This window comes from Balaenoptera ricei, chromosome X (genome assembly GCF_028023285.1).
Source record: "Balaenoptera ricei isolate mBalRic1 chromosome X, mBalRic1.hap2, whole genome shotgun sequence".
Classification (NCBI taxonomy): Eukaryota; Metazoa; Chordata; class Mammalia; order Artiodactyla; family Balaenopteridae; genus Balaenoptera; species Balaenoptera ricei.
The window spans coordinates 44396096-44405402 of NC_082660.1; the positions used below are offsets into that span (position 1 = coordinate 44396096).

A 9307-nucleotide genomic window follows, 5' to 3' on the forward strand; every position below is an offset into this window, starting at 1 on the left:
CTATGATAGACTAGGGCAGGGCAGGTAAGTCAAGAGTTGAGGAAGTTGAAGTGAGCGGGATGAACAGGTAAGAAGACAAGGAAGAGGTGAAAAGGTAGGGGCGAAACAGGTGACTCCACCTTGGACGTTATTAGAAAACAAGGAAGGGCTAGGAAGATTCCTGTCAACGCTCAACCCCCACCCTGCCCTCACCAAGCCCCAGAAAGGGCTTTTCTTCTCCCATGGGGAAGGTATTTCCTCCCCTGGGGTTGGGGGAAAGGAGTTTTTTCTGCCTCTGAGCTGGCCATCTTTGATTTGGGAGTGTGTCCCAGACATCTTCAATGTCTACGGTATCTCCAAAGCAGCCTTTCTGCACATACGGGGTGCTACATAAGAGCTGAGGGGAAAATCAAGTTTTTCTTTCACCTTAAATGAACCCATAAAAGATCTTCAGGATGGCACCACAAGACTGAGGCTTCCCGTGGACAGAGAGGTCCAATCCATCTCCCTCTTGGCTCAGCATTCAGTAGATGCTCCACGAATGCCTCACCACATCTACAAATGGCCAGTCGCTTCTGATTCTATTACGTTTATTAAATAGTGGGTTTCCACACATGGCTTTTTAAATAATCCAGGCGGGGGAGAAGGAAGAGGAAGATACAGTTGGAGCTCTCCTTCCCCAATACATAAGTATTTACATTTCAGCAACTGGACAACCCTGGCTCAGAAGGAGGCAGCAAGAATCCAAAAAAGGTGGAGGGTGGGGCTCTAGGAGAACAAACAACAAGACTTATTTCCCCCACCCCATCCCCCCAAAAACCATCCACCCCATTCTAGTGGACTCTAGTAGTGTCCATCTCCCATCCCCTCCCAAATCATGAAAGTGGGGTTTCTCCTCACCAGAATAAGAGCACTTGGGATAACAGAGTAGGGTCCCCTCACACACACACACAAAAGCCCTGGGACAACAATAGGGCTTACCTCCCCCAGAATAAAGAACCCTGGGCTGAGGTAGGCAAGCAGCTTGACTGAATATGGGACCCTAGGCTAGGGGAAAGGGTCCCTTTGCTAAAATAAGAGCCGCTGGGGTATTTGGAAGGAAAGCACCCTTGCCCAAGTCAGAGCATTTAAACTAAGTTTGTGTGGTGGTAGCAGGAGGTGCCAGTGTAGGGGTTACTGCTCATCAGAATAAGAGCCCTGCAGGCTCAGAATGTAAGTAATTTCAACCAAATAAACACCCTTAGCAAAACAAGAAGCAAAGAAGGACCCCCTCCAGAATAAGAGAGCGTACGTTCTGGGAGGAAGGCTCCTTAGCAGGATTGGGATGGGGACTAGGTAAACTTGGCTTATGTCTTCTGACCCCTGATCCCCAATCTCTGACCCTAGTAACACTGGATTTTTAATGACCTGTAAAACCAGATCAACAGATGTCCATCTATCCCTGTGGTGTGGCCATGGGATGGCTATTCCAACTAATGGGGGCCCTGGCCAGGACTAGGGCAGTAGGGACCAGGCCAAAGGGGTGGAACTCCCTTTGGGAGTGTTGAGGGATGCATCCTCGGCTGGTGTCTGCATCCAGGGGTCCAGCAGGATCTCCTCCAGTGTGGGTCGGGCAGAGGGTTTGGGGGCCAGGCACCGGCGGATTAGGGCACAACAGTCTGCAGATCAGAAGCACACAGGAGATTAGCAGTGAGTTGGGGGCACCAATCCCTGGGAGGGATGAAGTTTGGTGGGCTAGGGCGGGTGGGGCCTCACCTGGGGAGACGTGGGCAGGGAAGTGGAGCTCAGCCTCCAGAATCTCCTGGTCTCTCTCAAAGGGAATGTCCCCACATACCATGTCATAGAGGAGGATACCCAGTGACCAGACAGTGGCTGGGAGTGCGTGGTACTGGTGACGAGAGATCCACTCTGGGGGGCTGTACACCCTTGTCCCTGCACACAAGCCACAGGTTAGACCATTCTCTGATAATGCCCTTCTCCCATCCCACCCCGCCCAGGAAGTATGGTTGCTTCACTAGAATTAAGAGAATTCACTGTATGAGCAGGGTCCCCTCACCAGAATAGAAGCTCAATGGAATAAAAGCACTTAAAAGGTACAGTAGGACCTCCTTACCAGAAAAAGAAGACTCAGGATAATAGCAGGATCCCCTCATCAGAATAAGAGCCCAGAACAAGATCAGGGCACTGTCAGAAGATGGACTTATTAGAGGGCAAGGCTTGAAAGCCCCTAATATTAAAATTCAAGAACCTTATAAAGGTGTACTATAGATCAAGGGTTATAGGATACCCCAGCACTGGAGATCAAATGTCAAGAGGCCAAAAAGATAAAAGGTGAAAACTCCCCCCACAGAGATTTAGGGAAGCCTTACCATCAAAGTCAGTGTAGGGTTCATCATGAAGCAGGGCGCCAGAACCAAAATCAATGAGTTTGGCACAGCCCCGGCGGAGGTCCATCAGGATGTTCTCATCCTTGATGTCACGATGGACAACTCCACGGGCATGGCAGTGCCGAACAGCTGCCACTACCTGGGCAAAGAGACAGCGGCTTCGGCCTTCACCCAACGGGCCCTGCTCTGTGATGTAGTCAAAGAGATCCTGGGCAGGCAGAGGCCGCTCAAGGACCAGCATGAAGCCCTCTGGTGTCTCGAACCAGTCAAGCAGGCGGATCACACCAGGGTGTCCACCACCTGCACCCACCTTCCATAGCAGCGCCACTTCCAGTGGGCATGTGACTGAGTCTGACTGGGGTGGGGGGGAAGCAGGGAGAGAAAAGAGAATACAGACGTCAGGCTAGCAGCTTTGAGGCTGACTTCTCGCCTGAACTTAAATCATAGCTCCTCAGCCTCCTGACTGTGTGGCCTTGAGCAACCCACTTCCTTCCCTGGGCCTCAGTTCTCTCATCTTAAGGGCTTAAACTCACATAGCCATTGGGAAGGTGATTCAAGCTTAAGGCTATGGGGTGGGGAGGGATAAATTGGGAGACTGGGATTGACATGTTAACACTACTATATATAAAATAGATAACTAATAAGGACCTACTGTATAGCACATGGAACTCTACCCAATACTCTGTAATGACCTATATTGGGAAAGAATCTAAAAAAAGTAAAAGTGTATATATGTATATTTATAACTGATTCACTTTGCTGTACAGCAGAAACTAACACAACATTGTGAATCAACTATATTCCAATAAAAATTAATTTAAAAAAAGCCAAAGCCTTTGCACGTCTGGCATGTAATAGGAGCTCAGTTCATTTTTTTTGTTTTTTGGCTGTGCCGCTTGCAGGATCCTATTTCCCCAACCAGGGACTGAACCTGGGCCACAGCAGCGAAAGTGCCGAATCTCAACCACTGGACCACCAGGGAATTCCCTCAGGAAATGTTTGAGGAATAAATGAAGGTGGTTCTTAACAAAAGGCCTTCAACAGAAGCAACTGATAAACACTATTATGTAGTAATTTATCTGTTTTGTCCACTGACATCTGTAAAGAGACTAGAATAGTACCTTACACACAGTGTTGCTTGATAAATGTTTGTTAAATAGATAAAAGCACTTTATAGCATAGAATCTGACACAGTTAGCACTCAATAAATACTATTATTGTGTGATGGTTTGTCTGCTTTGTTCACTGCCATAGCTCAAACACTAGAACAACGCTTGGTAACAGAGCAGAGCTCAATACATAGTTGTTAAATAGGTGAAAGCAATTAGTAGAAAAGGACTAGCACAAAAAGAGCTCTCAATAAATGTAGTATTTTGCCAAGTGCCTAGAATTGTACCTGGCACGTTCTAGGTGCTAATATACAGTTGTTAAATAGCTAAAAGTGATTAACTGCAAAGGAACTGGCACAAAGTGAGAACTCAATAGTGTCATTACGTGATATTTTGTCACTGTCACCAAGCATCTAGAACCGTGTTGAATGAAAGTACTTAGTGGAACTTGGAACACAGCAAGCTTTTATGATGAAGCAAAGTCTGAGGCATACAGTCGGTGCTCAATAAAAGGCACACATGTTACTGGTCACAAAACCCGCCCCACTCTCGAAGCCCTGCGCGGGCACACGGATTGCCAGAAGCAGCCTTCCTGCCTGAGCTGGGGCCCTCTGCCGGCCAGTGCGCTGACTTGCACAGCCGCAGACAGGTTTTCTCACGGTGATGAAAATTCCGCTACTGCGCAGGCGCACCTTCTCCCTCCGGGACCCACAGCCTGCTCAGGCGCAGTTTCCCCAGAGCCCGCCAGGGGGCGCTCCCGCCCCTACAACTTGCCCAGACCCGCCCTGTTGTCCGTTAGCGCTCTAACGGCAGAAGAGAAGCAGCCACCGTCACCATGGCAACCAATGACCTCTGCCCCTCTTTCCTCACCAGCATGCCCTGCGGGCAGCCCCTGAGGCAATGTTTGGAGGCGAGAAAGGAGGGTGGGAGGGGAGAATCCAGGGCTCTAGGGGAACTGGGGTGAGTCAGAACTGTATGGAGGTGTGGATATCACCACAGGGGAGTAAACATGGGCTGGTAGGAGTGTTCTTCTCACCGTTACAGGGCCCAAGGAGTCATACAAACCATAGAAAGGCGAAATCCATCATCAGAGATGGCGTCGCCAGGTCAAAAAGGACTCCAAGGATACTCACCCAGGGGGACCAGCCCAGCACGCGATTCCGGGGGATCACTTTGATGGCCACCTGAAGAAGCGGGCTGAGGTGAGGGGACCAGCAGATGACCCTCAGACCTCTCCCAGTCTGGACCCTCACCCTAGTCTTTCTGGTCCCAACCCACCACTCCACACCACAACCCCAAATGAGCTGGAGCTTCTCCCCTGCCCTCCAAGTCTCCAAAACCAAGTACATCTCTCCCACCATCTTTGGCCCTGGGCTCTTCCTTCTCAAGGCTTCAGGACCCCTCACTCCACGTGACGAGTTCTGAATTTCCTAACACCCCAAGCCCTCGATCTTCCCATCCAGCCCCAGGACACCCCAACCCTGTAGGGGGGGGTCCTGGTCCTCACGGCTCCACCCTGGACACCTGCCTCCAAAATCCCAAAAATCTCAACTCTAGGTCCCCACCTTCCCACATATATACCACCTCTCCTGGATCGCAAGGTCTAGAGTCCTCACGACCCCCCACTCCCCAGTCTCACTCCCTGGACTTCCAGAATCCTTGCCCTGAAACACCCCCTTCCCCCACATACCCACCTGGACCGCCACACACACACACACACACACACACAGGCACGCGCGCGCACTCAGACACCCTCAGCAACCCGGATCCCGGCCCTCATGACCCTACCACTCGCACACTGTAGGCTCATTCCCTGCTCAATTAGCATCCCAGCCCCAGGGCTCCCGCCGCCGCCACACACACACCTGGCCCTCCCAAGACCCTCGTGGTGGGTACCTGGAGTCGGTCTGTGACGCGATGTCCTGCGAAGACGGTGCCAAAACCCCCCTTACCCAGGAGGGGGCCGAGTCGGTACTCGGCCTCGAACGCTTCCCGATCCTTGCCTCCTACGCAGGCGGAGGCGAGGAAGTCAGGGTGGCGGCGTGCTGAGGCCGGCCGCGACCCTCTCCCCCTCCCCCCGCGCCGCCCTCAACCACTTCAGCCCGCCCGGCCTGGTAGCGCGGTAGGGGAGCCTCTCTCACCTGGCGGCGGCGTGGGGGTCATGGGGGCCACCGGGAGCCCCTGCAGAGGCTTAGTCAACATGGAGGAGGAGCTGCGCAGATTGAGCCCGCTGAGCCCGCAAGGCGTGGACGCCCGGGGCAGCGAGGCCGGGGAACCAGGACTGGGGGGCGCCAGGGTGGAAGGTAAGGAAACTGGTGGCCCAGAAGAGCCGGCAAACAGCGCAACGTTAAGATTAGCCGCGCGCGCCAGCCCCGACGCTACTGAGACAGGGCACGAGCCTCCCGAGAGAGTCGCCCCGGGCGACGGCCCCGCCCACTTGGCTTTGATCAATCCGGACGCAGCACCTGCTGTACCCCAGCCAATCGGAGCCAGCTCTTATATGCATGCCACCCTCAACGTTTCAAGTACCCCCTTATGCAAATACATGCCCGGATCTTCCGCGGGGGCGGGGTCTGCATGCAAATGAGGGGGCGCGTGCGAAGAGGAAACTGGTTTTGGGAATCCCTTTTGCAGCAAGCGCGTTTGTTTTGGTTGTTGCGCGGAGTTGTTTTTATATATGTGTCTGTATGTGTATATATAAACTTAAAAAAAAACTGCACCGCCTCCTTTCCCAGGAAGTTGGTTGGCCGCCGCTGCCTCGAGATTAGCGCGGAGATAACGCCAGGCCTTCTAAGGGTTCTAAGAATCCTGGCCTGTGGTTATCCAGGACCCTGTCTCCGGAAGGGTGCTCCTCAAACCAGGACCAGAGCCCTCTAGGCGCCCGGCGGCCTCCGCCCGAAAACTGAAGCCGGGGATCCTGGAAGAACCTGTTCAGCCGTCAGGGAGGGCTAACCTCCCTGACAACCACCTCAGGGGAAGCGCTGGTCCAAGGCACAGTTCCCACGCCCGGAGGCCACGGCCTGTGGGGTGTTTGTGGAACCCTTAACGTAGACAGACCTGGCTAGACCCAGCCATGAACCCAGTCAGCAGGTCTAGAATCTGGAATGGCGGGGGGGGGGGGTTCTTGGGGGTGGGAGCAAGCCAGAGTGGTGGTGGCTTGGGGTGTGCTTCTGGATGAGAGAGACAGGGGCTACGAGGGCTCGGGGAGGTGGTAAAATACCCTCAGTCACAAATTTGGGAAAAATAGGCCTCATGCTGCAAGCAGACAGACATGCACTCCAAAGACACACACACAGAAGCACCATGTGAGAAATACACAAACACATACGGCCAGACACATTCACATGAACTTGTCCTAGACACACATGTACATCTGTACTGTCACACACAGGCTGAAATCTACTGTCAGGCAGGCATGCTGCCAGAAAATTATGTCCCAGAATGACACCAGAGATGCACTGTTACAGAAAGGCACTCCAGATAGATTCACACAGACCTACACTGCCATGTGACAAGGACACAGAAATGTCCTGTCAGACATACCGCCAGAACTTGTCACAAAGATACTGGCACCATCAGACATGCAGTGTCACAGAAAGACTTGTACTGTCCCAGAAATGAGACCCAGAGTCTGTCACAGGAAGACACACAGATGCTCAAGACACACATGCACTGCTCCAAAGGCAGACATACACTTATGTGATAGAGCCACAGATAGGCAGTGTCACAAAAACAGACATGGATTGACCCAGTCACAGACACACACACACACACACACACACACACACACACACACACACACCAGCAGACATGTAGTGTTGTCACTGAAACTGTCCAGAAATAGCTACCCAGAATCTGTCACAGGAATACAAACGGACATCCACTCTATCAGAAAGAAACCACAGAGGCACTGTCACAGACAGACCCACACAGACATGCACTTGTCTCAGAAACAGACACAAACTGTCAGAGATAGAGTCCCACACTCAGTCACCATCTGACACACCTGGAAACAAGCCCTTGTCACACACACAACTAGAGAAAGACACTGTGAGATGCACATAGAGACTTGGACTCACCACAGTCTCACACACACACACACAAACACCCATAAAGCAAATACACACATGTACTCTCCCTTATTCATCCAACATTTATTAGGGGTCTACTGTAAGCCTGCAAGGCCCTAGAGGGGGTGCAGATATTAAGAGATACACAGATAAGTCAGGCATCATAGCCCTTGCCCAGGAAGTTGATAGTACAGTTACTGGGAAAGGAATAAAGACATATTTGTAGATAGAGGTGAGAATGTGGACGGGGTCACACAGGACTTCTCAGGAGACCCTCTACCCATCTTGAAAGACAAGGTTGGAGGCTTGGGACAGAGGAAGGGCAAATTCCAGGCAGAGGCCAAGGAAAACTGGACAGAGCGGCAAGATGAAGTAGGCAGGGGCCAAATGGTGCAGAAACTTCAACATTAGGATAATAAATAATACCTGCTAACATTTGAGCTCTCAGAATGTGGCAGGCACTGCGCCATCATACATTATGTTGACCATATACACTCCTCTCTCAATGCTCACAACCAGAGAGAGCATGAGGTAGTAGACATTAATCACCCCTGTCCTACACATGGGACACTTGAAACTCAGAGAGCCTGTGATTTGACCAAGGCCACATAGTTAGAAAAAGCCGAGGTTTCAAACCAACTCTCCAACACATGTGCTTAACCAGTGGATTCCACAGAGACACCCTGCAGACAGCCACACCCTCACCTGCAGAACTGGACACACATCCTTCCACAAGGGCCCCATTATTGAGGGACATCAAAGACAACTGACAAAACCTGAGGGCCAGCCATCCTTCTCTGCCTTGGCTTTACCTAGTCTAGGAAGGGCAAGGACAGAAGTGTCAAGAGAACTGGGGAATATGAACAAAAAAAGGTTTAGCTATTCCTCGGTTTCTAAAACCAAGTGTGGGGGGGTCCCCTCTGGTCACTTCCACTAAACTCATGTTGCTATGAAGCAACCGTTGTGGCTGACCAAAGCATTTCCTAATCAAACAATCACAAGGAAAGAGCAAACATATTGGGGCGAGAGGCAGGCAGAGAAGTTGGAAGTTCAGTCCCTGCCTTTAAGCTCACAGTTCTCTGCTCCCATCACACCCCAGGAAATAGAGTGGGCAGGCTACATCCTGTGCCAATACTGAGGCAAGGGCGATGGGCAAAGACAGAGCTTTCTTGGTGGTAACAGGTCCAAAAGCTGGTTTAGTAACCAGTGAATCAAATACGAACAAACTCTGGGCCCCCACAAAGACCCCAATGGAGAGCATACAGCCCTTAGAGGTCAAGCCAAGGTCTGGGCCATCACCACCTCTGATGAGAGGCTCACCCACCCCCTGTCCCACACAGAACAGAGGCGCTCAGGGGAAACTGACATTTGGTTTTATTGTGCCAAGGACATTACAGATGGCGGATCTTGCTGACACCTGCAGGGCATGGGTGCCCCATCTGCCAAGGCTGCTCCCACCCCCCACACTCAAATCCTGGGCGGCGGCCATGATCCTCAAAGGTGCCCCCCACCCCAAGATTCCAAAAAGACTGGTGGTGGTGGTGGAAGCATAAGGAATGCAGCAAGGTCAGAGTCTCATTGTCCAAAGCCCCCTTGACACCTGCCCCCCCTGCCCTCCCACCCAACCCTGGCTCACACTAGACCCTGCCCACCTCCACAGAGCTGGAGGCCAGGGACATCAATCACATCTTCGTGCCCCGTGGCCTGCCTGCCCCGAAACCAGAGAGATGCCACTTTCATAGAGCCAGTGCTGTTGTCTACA

General features: G+C 52.0%; 1 protein-coding gene across 1 annotated transcript; it reads right to left on the bottom strand.

The window, feature by feature from the left end:
* Window positions 1–548: 548 nt before the first annotated feature.
* Window positions 549–5865, bottom strand: PIM2 (Pim-2 proto-oncogene, serine/threonine kinase). Its single transcript, XM_059910810.1, has 6 exons — window positions 5617–5865; window positions 5372–5481; window positions 4609–4659; window positions 2349–2721; window positions 1735–1911; window positions 549–1637 (listed from the first exon to the last, which is right to left on the bottom strand). Exons 1-6 carry the CDS (start codon window positions 5675–5677, stop codon window positions 1474–1476), a joined length of 936 nt encoding a protein of 311 aa, XP_059766793.1. The 5' UTR covers window positions 5678–5865; the 3' UTR covers window positions 549–1473.
* Window positions 5866–9307: the final 3442 nt, after the last annotated feature.